The following is a 21,157-nucleotide window of genomic DNA, read 5'->3' as shown; positions in this document are numbered from 1 at the left end:
AGAAAGAGATCATGGTTACTGCGGATGGGCAGACTAGATGGGCCATTTGGCCTTTATCTGCCATCATGTTTCTGTTACCATGCAGCCCATTTTTATTCCAGTATCTCCTTACCGTGCATGCTGAAACAGCCACACCACTTTGTTTCAGAGAAGCCTGTGTTTCAGTAGAAGTTGCTTGTGAGTTTTTCTTTGCATCCCTACAAAGTTTCCTGGCAGTTGTGTTCAAAATCTTTCTGACTGTGGCTTGGCATTAACACACTCTTTCAAAATTGTGGAACTCACTAATATCCTTAAGATAGGCAATCATACAAGCTCATAAATATCATTGTACAGATACTGGAGACGAATCGGAAATCTCAAGTGCTCACTATCAAAGGCCCCAAATTTATATTTGAGTCAAATGACTTACACAGTGAGCTATCATCGATCCGGTTATTTAAATATCTGTACAGTGATATTTATGAGCTTGTATGATTGCCTATCTTAAGGATATTAGTGAGTTGGCATTAACACAGACATGGGCAACTCCGGTCCTCGAGGGCCGTAATCCAATCGGGCTTTTAGGATTTCCCCAATGAATATGCATGAGATCTATTTGCATGCACTGCTTTCAATGCATATTCATTGGGGAAATCCTGAAAACCCGATTGGATTACGGCCCTCGAGGACCGGAGTTGCCCATCCCTGCATTAACAGAACCCATGATTTCCCACTTCTTGATCAGAATTTGAACAGTACTTAATCAGCTGGCCTATATATATATATATAACATTACATTAGTGACTTCTAGTCCGCCTTTACCTTGCAGTTCAAGGCGGATTACATAAGAATTGTTATGATCTTAATACATAAGATTATAAAAGAGCATTTTCTAATTTGTTAAGGAATGGATGGTGTCAGGTCAAAAGCGCGCCGGGACAAAGGCGCGCCCAGACAATTGAGCGCAGCGTGCGCCGCCGTGCCGCTCTAAATTACTGTTTTTAGCGCTCTGACGGGGGGGGCATGGAGGGGGGAACCCCCCACTTTACTTAATAGACATCGTGTTGCGTTGTGGGGGGTTGTAACCCCCCACATTTTACTGAAAACTTCACTTTTTCCCTGTTTTTAGGGAAAAAGTTCAGTTTACAGTAAAATGTGGAGGGTTACAACCCCCCATAACGCCGGCGCGATGTCTATTAAGTAAACTGGGGGGAGGTCCCCAACAAAACCCCCCGTCGGAGCCCCTAAAAACTGTAATTTAGAGTGGCACGGCGGCGCATGCTGCGCTCAATTGTCGGCGCGCGCTTTTGTCTTTCGCGCCGTTGTCTATGAACCGGAATGGATTGGTATGTGTCTCCTATTCAAGGATGTGTAAACATTTTGATCAGGACAATCTGTGTGAGTTCAGTTATTATGATTCCTAAAGGACACACACAATTCTTTAGAAACTTGATGGCAGATAAAAGGCAAAAGGTCCATCCACTATCCCCTGGAGGATCACTCATTTTCCACAAACGGTACAAATCTTACAAATTCTGCCAGAGGTATGTAAACTTACGAGTACAACTGTAACTTTCTCTTCTGCTCCTTCTCCCCCCCCCCCCCTTCCTTCCTTCCTTTCTCTTTCATCCACCCCTGGATCCGGCGTCTCACCCCCTCCCCTGCTAATTCAATTTCCCCCGCAGGCTGTTTTTGTTTCTTTCTAGCGGCCGCCAGCAGCCGTGGTGAATCACATACCCTGCAGGCAACCTGTCTTTTTTGGCGCCATCCTTCTGCAACCTTCCGCCCTCCTCTAACGCAACTTCCTGTTTTCACGAGGGTAGAAAGTAGCAAGGAGAAGACGCAAAAAGCAGGTTGCCGGCAGTGTGGGATCCACTATCGCAGCTGGCGGCTGCCATAAAATAATAATAATAAAAAAGAATTTGATAGGTGGTTAAGAGAGACGAGTGCAAGGCAGGTAAGGGCAGCTCTTTTGCTCCCTTGACAACCACAGGAAACGCGCCTGACGGTCTCCAGGAAGTGACGTCAGAACGCTGTTGTTCATTTCCATGGAGACAGAAGATGGCGCTTCGAGGCGAGTGAAGCTTTGTTTGGGGCTTGGAACGGCGGGAGAGGCGATGGTTGTCGCCGGGGAGCGTTTTCAAGTATATGGGGTGTTTGGGGAGGAGCTGCAAATATCCCGCAGGGAGTGTGTGAACAGATTAAACCCGGCTGGGATTCTCACGCGCGTTCTCTATTTCTCTTACAGGGAAGCGCAGAGCGGTCGTATTCTTCCCATTGTTGCATTTCATTTTCTTTTCCAAATGTGTGGTACGTGCTTTGGGGAAACAGGTAACTTGCTTTGGAAAGAATAGGCTCGTTCCCCTTGCATTTTAACCTATGTCAGGGGTGTCCGATGTCGGTCCTCGAGGGCCGCAGTCCAGTCGGGTTTTCGGGATTTCCCCAATGAATATGCATGAGATCTATTTGCATGCACTGCTTTCATTGTATGCTAATAGATCTCATGCATATTCATTGGGGAAATCCTGAAAACCCGACTGGATTGCGGCCCTGACCTACGTAGTAATCCTAAAGTTATTTTAAACCTCAGAAGGATGCAGAAGATGAAAGAGTGAAGCAAACTGGAAACAGCCACAGCAACCGCAACACCTCACTTATTCGGGTTCAATTACAGGATGGCAAGAGAGCCTTCAAAGCCATGAACAAATATATAAAAATGTATGACTGTCCAGCTTTGGCTCATCTAATTGCCTCCTTTTTTAAATGTTGCTTATTTGCTTATTGTTGTATTTCTTTCTATTACTTTTCAAACATAAAAACTAAACCAGCATTTCTCTTTTACTTATCCTTTTAATGCAGTGTCTCTAGTATGCTGTTGTTTAGTTTTTATGTTTGAAAAGTAATAGAAAGAAATACAACAATAAGCAAATAAGCTACATTTAAAAAAGGAGGCAATTAGATGAGCCAAAGCTGGACAGTCATACATTTTTTATATAGATGTTCATGGCTTTGAAGGCTCTCTTGCCATCCTGTAATTGAACCCGAATCATAGAGGACACAGCAAGAGCATAGCCACAGTTTGGGTGGGAGGTTTTTTGGAAGGGCAGAGGCCCCACCAATATTATTTAACTCACTTTCAACCCCAAGGCGGTTGTAGCAGCAGGGTAGAAGTAGAGACGGTGCTTTTTTGGTCTTTTGGGGTTTTTTTCTGTACTTAGATCCTTGCTTTATTATTTCACCAGAACTTCTCCCTGGGGTTAGATAACTTCAAGTGCTGAAAGTGCAATCATATACATAGTCCTATATATATATAGAAAATTAAAAAGCCAACAAACTCAAATGAGATGGCTATAGGACCAGTTTCAAGGATGGAAGCATCTCTATTTATGACTTCTGAAATCTTATTTTTTTCCTAAACATTAAGATGTTTTTTTTTTCAATTTTTTCACCTTTCTTTTCCATTTTCAGCCTTTCAGTGAATTGATCTTGTTATGGAATAAGCAAAAATGGCATTTTAATATTAATCGGCTTATTTGCATGGTCAGATTGGGGAATGAGCGATCGTGCAGAAAACCAAGCGGCGAGCCGTTTTCTGCATCGGGTCGGCAAATGCGATCGTCACTAAAGCTGTTAAAACAGGTTTAGCGTTGATCGCTAGCTTTAGTGCATCTGGGGGATAATAGTGGATGTGGATGATGACTGTGGGTCTAGAACAGGAGCTGTAAGCAGGAAGGGATTACTGCCTTGAAAAAGCCTTATTAAGCGAAACATGCATTGTGACCACTAAGCTAAGTACTCATTAACTATTAATGAATTAAATTATTTAAAAATAAATAAAAATAGTACAAAAGGAGTCCGATGAGGAGAGGACACTTAAAGCCACGGTCTATGAAATTGAGTCCCTGGTGGCGTCACTGAGGACTGTTAGTGATGGTTTTGAGAAACATACTGGACACCGTTTAAAAGTATGAACAGTTGCCTATTAGTATCTTTTTTTAATACAGACATTTGAAAGTTGATGAGCATTTTATTCTCTTAAACACTACTCAGGGTGGTCATTTACAAAATACCTGAACTGTAACCTAATGGGTTTGTCTCCTATGTCTGTTTTATGTATTTTTTAAGGTAGTTTGTGGACTGGAGTCTTATGTACTAGAAAATAAAATGTTCTATTTGTGCTTTTTTTCAACATTAACCCCCTCTTTTACGAGCATGGCACGGGGTTCTAGCACCGGCAGCGGCGGTAACTGCTCCAACGCTGATAGGAATTCTATGAGCTTTGGAGCAGTTAGCGCTGCTGCCGGCGCTAAAATCCACGCTATGCGTTCGTAAAAGAGGGGGTAAAATAAGAAAGGGCATTAAAATAGTGCATGCTGCATGTCTCAGAAAGCTACTACAGTGATCGTATGAGAAATACAAATCCCTGTTTTTCTTTGAGATCACACCAAATTCATTATAAATAGTAGTGCTACAATGCCCAGTGTTCTCCTTGAGGCAAATAGGATGTTATAACCTCTGCTATTCTATACATTTCTTCTAGACTAGCTCTGAGCAAAAGTTATTTTAAAAATATGAAACGTACAAACCCTAAAGTTCTGCCATCTCCTTACTAATCATGCTTTCCTTCCAGTTTCTGAACTATGAATTCTCCAATGTGAAAAGTATAGCTCCACCTCTCTATTCTAACCACATCCTTGAAAAACAGCCCAATCTTATTTCCAGTGTAGGCCAGACTACCTTGATGAGGATTTGTGTTTGTTCTTTTCAGAAGTAAGATTACCTTCTTTTCTCTGTGCTTAGGGGAGATGAGAGCGGCCTATTTACTGGCATCTAGACACAGTCCAAGGGGGAAGGATGCTGCAGACAAGTAATTACAGGCTGGTGCTGTCACTGCAGTTCTTACTGCTGATCTACGACCTTTTTGTCAACTCTTTCTCTGAGCTGCTGCGTATGGCCCCTGTCATTCAACTCGTCCTCTTTATGTAAGTGTAGTGCTTCCTGTACATAAATATCATCGATAGTTTTATCCTAGTGGTCTCTAAGCTTTTTCATGTAAAGGGCCTCAGTGTGAATACGAGAAAGCTCTGAGGGCTTACACATACTACTGTAATTTTGTAAACTGCCTTGACCTGCTTGTTCAGACTGGGTATTAAACCATTAAAAACTCAGTTTATTTTGGATTGTAAACAGTAGCAAATTCCTGAGTAACACACTTCAGAGATAGTGTGCAGTTACTATATCAAGTGGGCAAGTTTGAAATTGACACATTTACAGGATTTGAAGACCATTTCAGCCAACTGTTTGAGGGCCACAATGGAGGACTTTGGGGGCTGTGTATTGGGGATCACTGCCTTACCTCTTCGTACCTAAAACCCACTTTCTACATATGCATCATTTCCATTTGTCCTTGACCTCCATGTCATGCATCATGTCTGTGTCAGCAGTTTTAATGTTTTCTATATCTTGTCAATGCTGACAGAAGAGACAAGTGGCAAGGCCAAAGTAGGATTATTGCCCCTTTTGTGCAGAAATTCTGATGGACTGTTCTACTCTTTTTTTTCTGGTTTTGAAGTATCCCATTTTTCTCTGTTTTTCCTCTTATTCCTCTTTCCTATGAATAATTTTGTTGGCATCTTCGGTTTGTTTCTACAGTATTCAAGACATCGCAATTCTCTTCAATGTCATCATCCTCTTCCTCATGTTTTTCAACACCTTCGTGTTCCAGGCTGGCCTGGTCAGTCTTCTGTTCCATAAATTCAAAGGCACCATCATCCTGTCAGCTGTCTACCTGGCTCTGAGCATTGCTTTCCACATCTGGGTCATGGTAGGGAACCTGGGCAAAGGGGTTTTGGTATTTATTTTGTCATTTATACAGCTATCTAAACCAGGGCACTGTGGAACAAATATCTTACAGAAATAATGAGTCCCTTCCCACAAGAGCTTACAATTTAAATAGGTGTCTAAATCAATAAGTGAGGATGACTTGCCTAAGATCACAATAATTGTCAATGGAAGAAACATGATTTGAATTCTGGTTTTCTGGGTCCTAGATCATTGTTCTAATCACCAAGACACGAGCTCTTTCTAGCTTTCAGACAAAGTAGGTTGAAGGCTGTGTTCTTTAAGTTGAAGAGGCCACTGTAATCTTGACTAAATCACAGACAAAGACAGTTATGCTCCTTACATTAAGTTGGATAGTAAACAAAGAGAGGCGTTGCACACGTGTGTGAAAATACAGCTCTCTAGATCCATGGTGATAATTATGTAATCTCATACTTAACATTCAATAAGGTAGAGTCTTTAAATAGAAATATATATAGAAACATGATGGCAGATAAAAGGCCAAATGGCCCATCCAGTCTGCCCATCCGCAGGAACCACCATCTCCTCCTCTCTCCAAGAGATCCCACCATGCTCATTGTCTTCATCACCTCTTCCGAGAGACCATTCCAGACATGTAAGCCTGGTAACCCTTGCCCTAAAAGTCCGGCACTTACCTTTGCTGGAAGTGCAATTTTGTACCCGGCGCCATTGTATGATTGACACAGGGCCACCAACAATGGTGCCAGTTACAGAATCTGGGCCTGAGAGCACTGGAGTCTGAAATGGGAAATAGATCCATAGAAAAGCAACCTGGGGCAATGCTGCCCCCTCTCAGAAGAAGGCACACAGTCCCTAGTAGCACCTACCAGACAGAAATCCCTGCTCAACTTGCGTAGCTGTATGGGGGTAATTCTGAACAAGTCACCTAATAGGTGTGCATTAAGCATGAATTCTATAATGGCAACTGCATGTATAATTGCTATTAGAGAATACTAGTGTAAGTCCACTAGGGTTGTCCAGAAAAACTTAAAGTTGGAAAAATGAATATGATTATACTTGATTTAGAAAAGAATTTTTGAAAATTCTTTTTAAAATGCATCTGGGGTCACTCAAAGCCACTGATTACAGAAAGCTCAGTTATTTCTTAAAATGTGTTATTGTTTTTGTTTAATGGAGAAAATTTCTTGGTATTATAGCTGTAACATTTATGTTTTCACAATCAGCAATGATACATTGATAAAAAGACATTTTATGCAAAAGATCTAGCAGTATTTTATTAAATGAACCTTCAATATCTGCACTTTATTGTAGAAAATAACATAAATTTAACATACTTCGCTAATAGCTAAACACTTACACTTTGGCACAATTATCTACCAAGGGCATTCCAAATACTCAAGCATTCAACCCCTTCCCGAGATAGTCAGGACAAAGTCTGCGACGCTGTTTTAACTCCTTGCAAACTCGGTGCAGCATGAGGCCTTGTTTCAAGGATCACACTAAGCAATAAGCAATGCAGAATAACTTTTACATTCAACTCTCTTAGAAAAAAGGATGAAGGAGGACCTAGGAAAACCTGTCTGCCTTAATTAGTTCCAAATCTCATTCATCAGTCTTCAAAAAACATTGCCAACTTGGTGTTGGTGTGTGCAAAAATTGTGGTAAGTGACTTTAAAACATCACACATCAAACTCTTATTGAGAGCTGAAAGAATTGTGAAAATGCACTTATTTTTTAATAACTCAACAGGCCAGTGTTTCAACTTACTCAGTGGCTTCCTCTATTGTTTGCAAAAGGAGAATCTTATATTAGAACATCACTGCAGAATTACCATAACTTGATCAATAAATTCATGTTCAACTTACTATTACATGGAGCTGCTTTTAGTCTTAGCTGTCAGCATGTCAAATAGTGCTGGTACTTTATAAAAAAAAAATACCAATGCATGTACACAACAACTTTCAATTACTTCCTGTTGTTGATGTCTTCCGATGTCACCCAGAAGCATATATAGGAATCTCCATAAAGTGGTATAACCAGAATTACCTCTCAGTAATAAATGGAGTGGCCAGAGTCCAAAATATTAATTGACATTGAAATAGCTCTTTAGTAATAATAATAATAACTTTATTTTTCTATATCGCCATAGTCAGTCGACTTCTAGGCAGTTCACATCGAAATAAGGCTGGACATTCAGCAAATTACAAATGTATGAGGGGAATGTTACAGAAGAAAAGGATTGTAGGGGAGGGAAAGTAAGGGGGGAAAGGGGAAAGCATCGTCCGAGGGTGGGGTTAGAGATTTGGTTATGTGGTTGGATCCAAATTTTGATATGTCAATACAGATTCAGTGTATTGTAAAAAAAAATGTCTATGGGAAATTGTACTGGATTAAAACCATATCTTTCTTTTCAAGTGATAACCAATATAATTGTTTCATTTGTTCTCTCTGTCCTGTTGGGATTACCAAAGTATTTGATTCAACAAATTCAATAAGTGTAAAATGTAGCAGCAAGACTTTTGCTGGGAAAATCATGGCCAAGGTAAATAGCGGTACATAGAAGGGGGTACATTTGCCTGCGGGGACAAATCATTTCACCGTTTTTGCGGGCGGTGAAAACTTTTGTCCCCGTGTCTGCGGCGATTTGGCTATGGAGTCTCCATAACCCGCAGACAAACCGCAGCCACGCCGCGGCTCCCTGCGGGGATCGCTCCCCGTGTCATTCTCTATCAGATTCCAGGAAATATTTCTTACATTAAGTGATAGATTACTGTATTTGGTCTTCATTGATTAATTAATTTCTGTAGGGTCCTGTACAAGTGCTTGTTACTTGGAATTTATATTAAAAATTTTTCAATGAAGAGCATATTTTGAACTGTAAAACTGAATACATCATATACGTTAGCCTACATCTAAAACTATATAGGATTAATGTTGAGATGCTTAAGACCTAGGATGGCTGAACATACATCTAATCTGAATAGACACAGGACCAATGAACTGCTAGTTGTGCATTGTGATGCTCAGTCTCATGAATTAGATAGTCTGAAATATTGATCCAGTTCACAATAGAGGTGGCAATCGCATGAAGTGATTACAATAGCAAGAGTTAACATTGGATATACAGGTTAAATGCCTTAGAACTCTACGGAACAAACAGTTCAACAGACTGGACTGTATGTTTCTAATCAATATAGACTTTCTGCCTTGTATTTTCATATCCAGTAGGATATGGAGATTCCTAATTACCCTTTTGGGTGACATCTGCAGTTGTTGTCAGCAACAGGAAGTCATTGATAGTAGCTGTGCCTGTGCTCTAGAGTTTTTTTTAAATCTGAACCTTGGTCAAACCCCTGCGGAGTTCCCCAAGGATCCCCTCTATCCCCGACTCTCTTCAATCTCTATACAGCCTCCCTCAGCTCTCACAAACAAGGCATAACCTCCTACAGCTATGCCAATGACATTACCATTCTCATACCCTTCGATCAACCTGAACTCTCCATGACGAACACAGTATACCAAACACTAAAATCAATAGCAACCTGGAATAAAGATCACAAACTGAAATTGAACCCAGATAAAACGAAATTCATCCTCCTAGAAAACAACAAAATACCAACCATAACCAACATTGAAATCAACGCAATCAACTACCCCATACAAACCACCCTAAAACTGCTAGGAATGACTATCGACAGATGCTGCACCATGCAACCGCAAATCAATAAAACATACAAAAGTCATTCTTAGTCATGAGAAACTTAAGACAAGTTTGGAAATTCTTCGAGAAAACTCAATTCCAGCTCATAGTTCAGTCCTTAATACTAGGCCTACTTGACTACTGTAATATCCTCTACCTCCCATGCCCTACAACCATAACAAAACAACTACAAACTATCCAAAACACAGCACTAAGACTCATCTACTCATTAAAGAAACATGATCACATTACAGAAGCATATCTCCAATCGCACTGGCTTCCGATCCCAGCAAGAATACAATTTAAATTCTACTGCCTAATATTTAAGACTTTATACAGAGACAGTCCAAACTACCTGAATAACCGCCTCATCCACAACACCACAACCAGACATAGGAAAACTCACACCCCATTCTCATACCCCCCAATTAAGGAGGTCAAACGGAAAAAATGATATGATGGCCTCCTGGCCACTCAAGCAGCCAAACTAGACAACCAAATCGCCAATCTACTGACGGCATCCCTCGACTACAAGACTTTTAGAAAAGAAATAAAGACTATACTCTTCAAGAAAACTCTGAAAAAAGAAATAATACCGCAAGTCTCAAACTCCACCTCTCACTAAAGCCAACTACCCCAAACAAATAACCTTACCCATTTCTTACTCTTTTTGAAAATGACCAATTTTTTTTTTTTTTTTTGTAAGTTCTTGTTGTAATACATCTTGGATAATTCTTTTGTAATCCGCCTTGAACTGCAAGGTAATGGCGGAATAGAAATCCCTAATGTAATGTAATGTAATATATAACTACATTACATTTATTGACTTCTAGTCTGCCTTAATCTTGCAATTCTAGGCGGATTACAATAAGAGATAAACTGGTCAGTCCCAGCAATATCACAATTTAGTACATATTATAAGAGCAGCATTAACACTTCCTGACATAGTTCCTGAACAACAAGGATTTTATTTCCTTTCAGAAAGTTCTATAATCTGATACTACAGGTAGAATTCTAGTAATGCTGCCTGAAATGACAATAGACCCTCCAACATTCTTTTTCATTTGATGTCTTTAATTGAAGCATAGGTAAATGGGTTCTGGACTCTCCTTGATCTGGCCATGTTTTTCAGGCCAAAACACTCATTCAGGTAGGCTGGAGAAAAAACCATTCAGGACTTTAAATAGCAGACGGTAAAATTTGAACAAAATTTGTGCCTTCATTGGAAGCCAGTGTATTTCTAAGCAGGTAAAGGATATATGGTCATGTTTGCACAGAGAAAAGATCAGTCTGAGAGCTGTGTTTTATATGGTCTGTAGCTGTTTTATCATTACCTTGGGGGGCATGGTTGGTACAGGATGTTATAGTAATCTAACGAACCCAAATCTGGGGACTGAACCAGAAGATGGAATTGTGCACTTTCAAAAAAAATTTTGGAATACTTTGCAAGTTTTGCATTACTATGAAGGATTTCTGAATAATTTTGTTCTGTAATTGAAAAGTACAACATCTATCTATAATCACCCCTAGTTGCTTTAGCAAAGGGATCAGTGGCTAAATAACAGAGTTTACCTCTATATTGGTTAAGGTGGATAATTTATCTTTTTCCATCAATAAGATCCTGATTTTTTCTGTGTTAAGTTGTAACTTGTAGGATATCATCCAGTCTTCTATAACTACCAGCACCATTTTAGTTATCAGCATGTCTGTAACTAAAAGCAGCTCTGTGTAATATTAAATTGAACATAAATTTATTGATCAAGTTGTGGTAATTCTGTAGAGATGTTCTAATATAAAATTCTCATTTTGCAGATAATAGAGCTAAGTAGCATGAATACCCCTGAGGAAGCCACTGACTATGGTGAAACGGTGATCCTATTGGGTTATGGAAAGATAAGTAGATTTTCACAATTCTTTCAGCTCTCAATAAATTTGTGTGATGATTAGGTCACCACATATTTTGTCACAGTGACATTAAATAAAATATCCTCCAACTTGCTTTTTAAGACTGATGATATTTGACACTAATTAAGGACAGACATAATTCTTGGTCAGTCAAAAAGGTTTCTGAGGTCTTTTATTCCTCCTTTTTATTAAGTGAGTCAGATGTAAAAATATTCTGTGTTGCTTAGTATTTAATGAAAGACTGGGCCTTATTGAATTCTAACTGTAAGATTTTTGTGGTCTTTATATCTGAGTTTGTAGGACAATTATCTAATCCCCAAATAAGATATGTAACGAAAGACTACAACATTCCATGTATAAAATAAAATACATAATAAATAGAATAATAGAAATACAACTCAAATGATCAGGTAAAATACTTTTCTTCGAGGACAAACAACATGTGTAATATTGCTAATAAAGCCCACAAGGGAAGCTTCTCCAACTTTATGCTTAAAGCTTTTAAGTTGCTCCCCAGCACCTGTACGGTACATTTAATGGGACCATCTCAGCCTTTGCCTTTCCATGAAGCCTGTTAAAGGCGTGCCACTGGGCTCACCTCCAAAATGATGGTTTTTTTATACAAATTACTCCTTTTTGTATGGTTGGGGGTTTTTTTGTTCCCTTTTACTATCATGCAGTACTTTTCTCCTGTTAGCATCTTAGTTATGCTTTTGAGGCATTGTTCTAATTTTCTTTATTTTTTTGAGTCATCTGATATAGGCCTTGCTGAGGAATTTGTGCTCCCAAGTGGGGTACTTATTTTCAAATCCATTATTTTGATTTCACTGTCCTTATTTTCCTTTTTTAAATTTTTTTCATTTATGCTTAATTTAAATTTATACTGTATGACAGGAAAAGTCATTTAGAGAAAATTAACAATATAGAAAGAAAAAAACATAAAAGAAAGTGGCATAATACACAACACATTATACCATGAAAAGGAAATCTATCCAAAATTACATTATTGTTAGTCCACAATAAGAGGGAGAGAGCGAGCAAGGAAAAACAGAGATATACTAAGAAGAAGAAAAAAAATTCCGGAAAAAAAAAAGATAATGCCTGGAGTTGATCCAATATCTATTCATTGAGCAAACTAAGAAGATAGACTTTGAGGAGTGCTTGAAGCTGCAATCTCTTTGCCAACAAGAAAATTAGACAATTGCTTTAGGTCAAAAAAGCATGTCGGACCCCCTGATAGGTAACCACACATTTGCAAGGAAATCTAAGAACATAAAATGCCCCTAACTGTACCACCTGAGGTCTTAAAAGTAAAAACTGTCTTCATCTGTTCTGGGTTGTTCTCGATACATCCAGATAAATCCACACTTTACAGGACATAAATGATATATCTTTATGCTTAAAAACAGTTTACGCAACCAGTCTGTCAGAATCTACAGCAAATTGAACCAGTGTCTCTGTAGGGATCCCAACAATTGGTAGAATAAAATTAGTAGGAAGACAATTTGTAGGATACGACAATTGGTAGGACCTTTCTACCAATTGGCATCCCCATTTGCCCTACCGCTACCAATTGCTGCTACCAATGGCATAGGCCTATTCCACACCTCCATAGTTCCTCTCCCGACACTCCCCCCTCCCCGACATCCCCACCTCTAAGGAGAGCCCCCTCTGACATCCCCACATATCCCCTGTACCTTTCCCTCTCATGGGCAGTTTGCGTAGGTTGACTCCTTGCTGGCTCACACCCCTCCACACCCCAACAAACCCTCTCTAAGGATAGCCTTCCCTCCCGACACCCTGCCCCGTACCTTTGCTGAAACATCAGCAGGAGAGATTCATACTCCCTCCTACTGATAGAGCTGCCTCTTCAGATTGGTGGCCTTTCCCCCTCCCAGTGCATCTTGGGATGCACTGGGAGGGGCCTAAGGCCCTGATTTAGTTTTCCCTCTGATGTCACAGGGAAGGCTAAGTCAATCAGAGCCTTAGCCCCCTCCCAGTGCATCCCAAGATGCACGGCCACCATTCTGAAGAGGCAGCCCTATCAGTAGTAGGGAGTGGGCATCCCTTCTTCTGATGTTTCTGCGAAAGGTACGGGAAGTATGGGAATGTCAGAGAGGTGGTGGTAGCTGTGGAGCTGGCCTAAGCACATGAGAGGGTTTTGTCGGGGTATGTGGGGTGTCGAGAGGGGCCATTCTGAGAGGGTATTGTCAGTGGTGATGTTGGGGGTGTGTGTGGAGTCGGCTGTGCTCCTGTGGTAGCGGCAGGACAATTAGTTGTGCCAGTTGATAGGAAGATCCTACCAGTTGTCGTACCCTATGAATGGTCTTCCTACCAATTTCATCCTACCCCTGTTCACAAACTGTATTAGACCTCTCAAGGAAATTAGGTCCAGGCTATTAGTGGGTACCACTTGCTGGTTAGAAGCAGACTAGTTTTGCTTTTCTGGAAGGTAATACATTTTTGAAAGAGGAGTTGAAGCTTCTGGAATTGATAACGTTTTTGAACATCTCTTGAGCATTAACTGGAAATGCCTCGGGAAAGTTAATCAGTCTGAGGTTATGTTGTCTGACAGCATTTTCCAAATTTTCCATTTTAAATCATAGACTCCCACTGTCTTATCCAAATTTGGCTTCTTGTTTCCAATTTTATCCCATAGTCCTCTATTTTCATTTCCACTTATACCATTCTGTCCTGGCTTCCTCCAGTGGATCCCAGGCAGAGAAACTCATTGGATCTGTAGTCTATAATGTTACCAGGCTGAACTCTGTGGTTCCTTAATACAAAACTTAAAAGAAAGAAAGAAATAAACTCACAGTTCAGTTGATCTTCTCCCACTGATTTCACACTTCAGAGGTAGAATTCACAGCACTTCTGCCTATGGCAGGGCCTCCTCCAAGCAAAGTCCCTTGATGTATGCCTTTCGGAAAAACATAGTCCACTTGCAACAATTATAATGTGTATTTGTGACATGCTGTATGGTGGGATGAAGATTTGTATTTCATAAAAGTATTTTATCTAGTCATTTTATATTTTTTTAACTTTGCATTTTATTAACATCTTCTTTAGATGTTTATCTTATTTGAAGATTAGATAATAATCTCTATTACTTTCTATGTATTTTCACTTTGATTTGGAAGGGACAGAATAAGCAGTGCTTGTCAGCTTAAAGGGAACTTGTATACCACCTTTTTGTGGATACACATGAATATATTGCTAAATCTAGGGATTATGTTTGCAAGTGAATGTACAGTATCTCTAGCTGAGTTTGAGATCAGGTTGTCTTGTTTGGCAGTTAGTCAGTGTGGGATAGTAAGAGTGTGCCTGCTGTTTTGCATGGGATAAGATTACTAGAGGGCAATTCTATAACCTGGATGCTCACATTTATGCATCTTTTTGTGCACATACACAGTTGAGTCACATTTATTATGACCACCTGCTATTATACAGAATAACCGCCTCTGGCAGCACGGATGACAGCCACATGTCATGGGAGTGACTCAGTGTGAATGGGCCAAGCGGTCACCTACTGTCACTCCATCACCACCAGGCACTTCTGGTCTTCTTTTTCTCTATCACCAGATTCTTCCGGACACACTTCACTCTACACTTCACTTCCGAGCTCTTCTAAAACATAACCAGGCTCCTCCAACACACTTCCTGGTCAGTCTGGCCACCAGAGATCGTTCCAGTCTCCAACGATCCCTCTGCTGCCACCGGGTCTTCTTTAACCCTCCCTGGACTTCTGGGTCTTCTGGCTGCTTCCAGTACCATTACCAGTCTCTCTGCTGGTTGCCACCAGTCACTCTTCAGTCACCATTTTTCAATGATCTCTGGTGGCTTTCCTCTGAGTCTTCTGGCTATTTCCGATACCATTATTAGTCTCTGCTGGTTGCCACTGGTCCCGCCGGTCACTCACCAGTCACCATCAGCCTAGGGCTTCGCACTCCTCTGGCTGCTTCCCTCTGGGTCTTCTGGTCACTTCTTCCACCAGTCATCTCCAGCCAGGCTTCCACTGGTACACTGGTCTCCCACGGACCCTCCTGTCACCGGTCACTCCCAGAGGACTCTGTTACTCAATTTTCACTTCCTGAGAGGACTCTTCCGGTCCATCAGACACTCTCCACTGGGCCCTCTGCCGTTTGTCAAGCTTGAGCATTCTCAGATCATGCCAAGCTCTACCTGGCAGGCCAGTCAAGGTTAGGCTTACCAAGGGTTAAGTTTTCACCAGCATTCCTCCACTTGATGGTTGCCTAAGCTCCCAAAGGAGCTCTTGCTCTGGAACTCTTGTTTTCACATCTCTTTCCCACTCAGGGTGAGTAGAGAGCTCCCAGGTGTTTATGCAAATGAGCTCCTTCTTCTGATACCGAGACTTCCCTCTGCTGGCTGGAGACAGAATATACACCCTGTCATATTCAGTAAGATGCTGGATAGTGGTGGATCCAGTCAAACATGTCAATCGAGGTGGTCCCAAATGTGATCAATTGGGTGAAGGTCTGGGGAATTCATAGGCCAGGGAAATAGCTGGAAGTTTTGTTCATGCTCTGTGAACCATTCGCAAACAATTCTGGTGGTATGACATGTCACATTGTCCTGTTGAAATATCCCATTGGCCATAGGTCAACATATATGGTTGTACTTGATCGGTAAGGATGAAGAGATACCCATTACAGTTGAGAGTGCCTTCCAGAGGTATCAAGGGACCTAGACCATAGCAAGAAAACATTCCTTGGACCATAACGCTGCTGCCACCAGCTTGTGTACATCCAACAATGGTTGCTGGGTGTTTGTGCTGAGTGGTTTCAAGCCTGACACACCAAAATCCATCCATTCGATGGAGCTTAAAATATGACTCTGCTAGTTGGTGCAAGTCCAATGTCAGTACTCGCCATTTTTAGCGATGAACCCTCCTGAGCATGGGTGCAATCACCAGCTGTCTGCTTCAGAACCCCATTTGCAATAAGGTTTGCTGCATATTCGTTTTAGACACACATCTGGAAGCCCTCTGGTCCATTTGGATGGTGAGTTGCTCCATGGTAACGTGCCGATTGGCCTTCACCAACTTATAGAACTGACATTCACCTCTTGTATTGATGGCTTGTTCTGCCCCACAGTTATTACATCGGGTTATTGAAAAGGTTCCATTCACCACTCATGGTATATTTAGTAGGAAGACAATTCGTAGGATCGACAATTGGTAGGACCTTTCTACCAATTGGCATTCCCAATTGTCCTACTGCTACCAATTACCAGCAGCCTATAAACAGTTCACAAACTCCCCTGTTTCCATAATGTTGCCACCCTTGACCTAGTAGCCTATGATCATGCCTTTTTCATTGTTTGATAAATTGCGCTTTTTCCCCATGATAGCCCATCCTACCTTATATATATCCACAAAGTCTGCACGCAACATATGCATTTGTTCATTGGCTTTGTGTCCTTTATGTCAGAGGTAGGCGGTGGTCATAATAATGTGGCTTGACCATGTAATACAATTATCCAGCATGGTGGCTATTCTACAACAGCATGTGCATAAATGCAAGGGGCTTATACAGTCAGAACATGAGTGGCGCTCCTAATTACGAGTATAGCTTACAGAAGACTGGAAGTTTTGAGCATCCCTGTCATATTTCTATGCCCACACACAATTATGCCAGGTCTATGGCTAGTAAAACTGTGTATGTGTGTGCAAGTGTAAATGTTAAGCAAGCCAATATGGAGTTACACTGCTATTTTATTATTCAGGATCCTTTGCACCCAGATGCTGTTATAGAATAGGCTTCCACCATGCAGCCTTGGGGCAACTAAATGGATATGCAAAGTTGTAGAATTTCCCCCTAACTATATATCTATTGTTGTAGATGGGATGGGGCTTACAGTGTCTGACTGTTGCCCAGGAAAGAATGGATCACTCTTTCATGGATGTATATTCTGTGAAGTGTATGCAGTGAATTAATTCTTCTTGTTCTTAATGAAAGCTGCTTATCTGATTAATCTTACTGTTCTTGAAATTCCTTCCCTACCCAATGCTCATCCTTGCCTTGCCTTTTCAGAACTTGCGTTGGAAAAGCAACAGTCTTTTCATCTGGACTGATGGGCTTCTGGCTCTTTTTGTGTTCCAAAGACTGGGTAAGGAGGCCTTAATGGAATTACTAATACTTTTCATCATTTCTATAGCACTAAAAAGCTTATACAATGTTGCACATTTAACATGCAGTAGATCAGAGGTGCCCAAAAGGTCAATCGCAATCTACCAGTAGATCACAAAGGCAACGTGAGTCGATCTGCGATTGACTCACATTGCCTTTGTGTTCTCCCTGCTTCCCCGATGCTAACCCAACAGGCCAGGTGCGTAAAGTGACTGCACAAGTGCCGGGCCCACAAGCCTTCCCCCCACCCCCTCCTGATCTCAATTCTGATGTCAGAGAGGAAGTTCTGGGCTAGCCAATCGCTACCTGGCTGGCCTGGAACTTCCTCTCTGATGTCAGAATTGATGTCGGGGGGGGGGGGGAGGGGAGGAAGGCTGGTGGACTTGGTGCTTTTGCAGTGATTGCATGCGCCTGGCCTATTGTGGCGTTGGGGAAGCAGGGTGTGCAACATCAGCTAAATTGGCAGCGGTGGCAGGGAAAGAGAAAGAAAGAAAGGGGAGGGGGCAGGGAGAGAGGAAGAAAAAGTTGGGGGAGGGAATGGAGTGTGTCGGGGGCAGGCAGGGAGAGAGGAAGAAAAAGTTGGACTCATGGAGGGACAAAGATGTTGGTTGGGAATGAAATGAGGTTTGGAGGAGAGGAAGCATGCAGGAGGCAGAAAGAAGCGAAGAAATATTGGATGCACAGTCAGAAGGAAGTGCAACCGGAGACTCATGAAATCACCAGACAATGAAGGTAGGAAAAATGATTTTATTTTCAATTTAGTGATCAAAATGTGTCTGTTTTTAGAATTTATATCTGCTGTCTTATTTTGCACTATGGCCCCCTTTTACTAAACCGCAATAGCCCGAAGTAGCTCGCAAGCCAAAAAAGTGTGGGCACCCCTGCAATAGATGGTCCCTGCTCAAAAGAGCTTACAATCTAATTTGGACAGATGGGCAAGACATATAGGGTAGGGGAGTTTCATGCAGAGAGAATGATTGATTGATAGAATGGACATAAAAAGTGGGATTTAACATGGATTTAAATACTGTTAGAGACTGCATAGTCTATAACTCGGACAGTTTGTTCTATGCAGGCTGAGACTCGGGCCTGGATTCCTGTAGAGATATCTGGTTTGGAGAAATAGCTATGGGATTCCTCAGCATAGAGGCAATATTGAAAACCATGGGAAGAGATCAGTGTACCAAGGGAGTGGGTATATATGGAGAATGAATGGAAGATTGATGAACAATGCAGTACTAACCTGCTGTGTGCAGCAAGCAACCCAAAAAAGGCCTTTGGTAATGTATATACTCGCTGAAACTCCCCTACAAGATGTGCCAACTGGCTGGAAAAACTTCAAACCTGTAATGAAAGTGACCGAGGAAGAAAGGAGCAGGCTACTCCAACTGAGTGAAGACGGAGAAGATGGATCGTATGGAATCCTCCAGGGACTAACAGAGAGAAGATTATTGAAGTTATAAACCTAATCTTCCATTCTGTTACATCTCTTCTGGATTCCATACGTAACAGAAGATTATTGAAGGTATAAACCTAATCTTCCATTATGAGGTGATTTATACTCCTCAATGTCTCAAGAGTAAGATGTATATTGACCTAGTGGTCTTATGTTTAAGGCAATAGTTTTCTCACTGCTGAGCCAGTGGCTCCTTGAGCGATTCCCCCCCCCCCCCCTGCTCTGATCACATTGTTGGAAGCCCCTGGACAGACCATTTGGGGGGTGAGGAGGGTTGAGATTCAGTTTTAACCAGAAACTAGGGCTTTTCTGGTTATAACCAAGAATAGGAAGACCTGAAGGCCAGTTTGGGATGTGAATTGGGGTCTTCGGGGATGAAAGAATCATCTTCAAGTTGGTAAGAAAACAGGGTCAGGGTTGCTATAGTTATAATTAGTAGCATGTTGTATTGTTATTCTGGTCTGCCAGCAGCTATACTATATTATGTATTATAATTCAGTTGTGCACACTGCAAAAAAACAAACAAACAAACCAGAGTGACATGAACCAGAGCAGACATGGAGGTGAAAATATTATAGCTTAATGTTCTTCTGATGTTTTAATTCTCTTTTTGCTTTCCAGTGGCTGTGTTATACTATTACTTCTATAAGAGGACAGCAGTGTGCCTTGGGGACCCACACTTTTATGAAGACTCGCTGTGGCTGCGCAAAGAGTTTTCTCGTGTTCGAAGCTGACAATTCAAGGCTCATAAAATGACACAGGACCCTGATAATGTCACCAGCTCTGCCAGTACAGCCTGGTCAAGTCTTTTAAACAACTGTTCTGAATGGACTTTTAAATAACAAGCTTCTTCCATATATTTATTATTCACAGTAAGCAGCTCTGTTTTCAAAAGACTCTGTTTCCATAAGTGTTTTCTCTTAATTGTTTATAGTTGAGAATCTTGAGCTTAAAGAAGTTTGCAAAGTTGATGAGTATGAATGTTTGTAAAGTGTAATCATGCACATGACATTTTAATGTAATATGTAAGCATTTGATATAGAAATTGTGTACACTAATTACAGAAATAGCAAATAAATGCATTTCTTTTTATAAAAAGTCCTCTTAACTTCAGTGATAGATTTATTTCATTGCCAGATCAAAGATATTGATTTCTTTTTAGCTTCCTCCCTAGTCCATCTGTCCTCAGATTGAGAAGATTGTACATTCTGCTATCAGGCCATTTTTTAAATAAATCTATGTCATGCCAGACTAGTCCAATGATAGGGTTATGTCCCTGTGCTAGCAGGTAGAGCTAGAGAAAGACAGCAGAGTTGCTTCTTGTTGGGTGCGGGGTCAGCGAAAGGCAGAACCCTGAACCTCAGCCCAGACCAGCCGAGCGGTAACTGGAGTTTCCTTGAATAGGAGTGCTACCAAGTAAAAGGCAAAGTTGCCTTACTATTCTCAAAGAAAGTCCTTTAAAAAGAAAGTCCTATCCTTCTAAACGTCCTTACAACAACAACCAGTCCAAGCAATACTCTTCAAATAAACAGTACAGACCTGGTAAACCACAGAATGCTTACAAGGGACCTAGAGATAAAAAGGGACAGAAATCAACTCCTGCTGTATCACAGAAACCTTTGCAGCAGTTTTGACTAGCCCCCACAATCAGACATACCTGTGGGAGGCAGGCTACAGTATTTTTACAAGGCATGGACATCCATCACCACCGATTCGTAGGTGCTGAGTATAATTCGAACGGGTTACAAAAGTTGCCTCTAGCCAAACCTCACAAGCAACACCATCTTCCTGCGGAACAACTTCTATTGTTGCAACAAGACGTTCAACGTCTGCTCGCAATCAAAGCTATAGAGCTTGAACTTGTTCCCAGACACCAAGAGGGAAAGGGATTTTACTCAAATTATTTTCTGATTCCCAAGAAGACAGGAGGTCACTGGCCTATTCTAAATCTCAGAGCTCTCAACAAATTTGTCAAGAGGGAGCGTTTCAGAATGATTTCGATCCCTACTATAACAACTCTTCTGGAACACAACCACTGGCTCTCTTCTCTAGATCTCAGCGATGCCTACCTCTATATCCTGATACATCCCTCATAAAAACAGTACCTTCGTTTTCTCCTTGGCAACATCCATTATCAATACCGAG

At 41.2% G+C, this 21,157-nt stretch overlaps 2 protein-coding genes across 5 annotated transcripts in view; one reads left to right on the top strand and one right to left on the bottom strand.

Moving 5' to 3' along the window:
* LOC117352017 (cytochrome b ascorbate-dependent protein 3) overlaps positions 1-1,798 on the bottom strand; it is a 46,679-nt gene extending 44,881 nt beyond the window's left edge. Inside the window, exon 1 of the mRNA XM_033927992.1 lies at positions 1,717-1,798. Coding sequence (XP_033783883.1) covers positions 1,717-1,747 — 31 coding nt within the window. The 5' untranslated portion in view covers positions 1,748-1,798. The remainder of the gene's footprint in view (positions 1-1,716) is intronic.
* A 79-nt stretch (positions 1,799-1,877) lies between these two features.
* Positions 1,878-20,113, top strand: TMEM138 (transmembrane protein 138). Of its 4 annotated transcripts, none has more exons than XM_033927996.1 (6): positions 1,878-1,936; positions 2,228-2,310; positions 4,780-4,961; positions 5,632-5,803; positions 17,461-17,536; positions 19,634-20,113. In XM_033927996.1, the coding sequence occupies exons 3-6, from the start codon at positions 4,834-4,836 to the stop codon at positions 19,744-19,746; spliced, it is 489 nt and encodes a 162-aa protein (XP_033783887.1). In that variant the 5' UTR covers positions 1,878-1,936; positions 2,228-2,310; positions 4,780-4,833; the 3' UTR covers positions 19,747-20,113. The 4 variants fall into 4 exon arrangements, with proteins under 4 accessions (XP_033783887.1, XP_033783889.1, XP_033783886.1 ...); XM_033927995.1 differs by lacking the exon at positions 1,878-1,936 and adding an exon at positions 2,057-2,123; XM_033927997.1 differs by lacking the exon at positions 1,878-1,936 and adding an exon at positions 2,106-2,123 and having other exon boundaries at positions 2,228-2,289.
* The last annotated feature ends 1,044 nt before the right edge of the window (positions 20,114-21,157 follow it).

The sequence above is a fragment of the Geotrypetes seraphini genome, chromosome 19 (genome assembly GCF_902459505.1).
Source record: "Geotrypetes seraphini chromosome 19, aGeoSer1.1, whole genome shotgun sequence".
Lineage (NCBI taxonomy): Eukaryota > Metazoa > Chordata > Amphibia > Gymnophiona > Dermophiidae > Geotrypetes > Geotrypetes seraphini.
The sequence above is the reverse complement of the archived record's forward strand: the minus strand, read 5'-3'. Positions and strand labels throughout refer to the sequence as shown.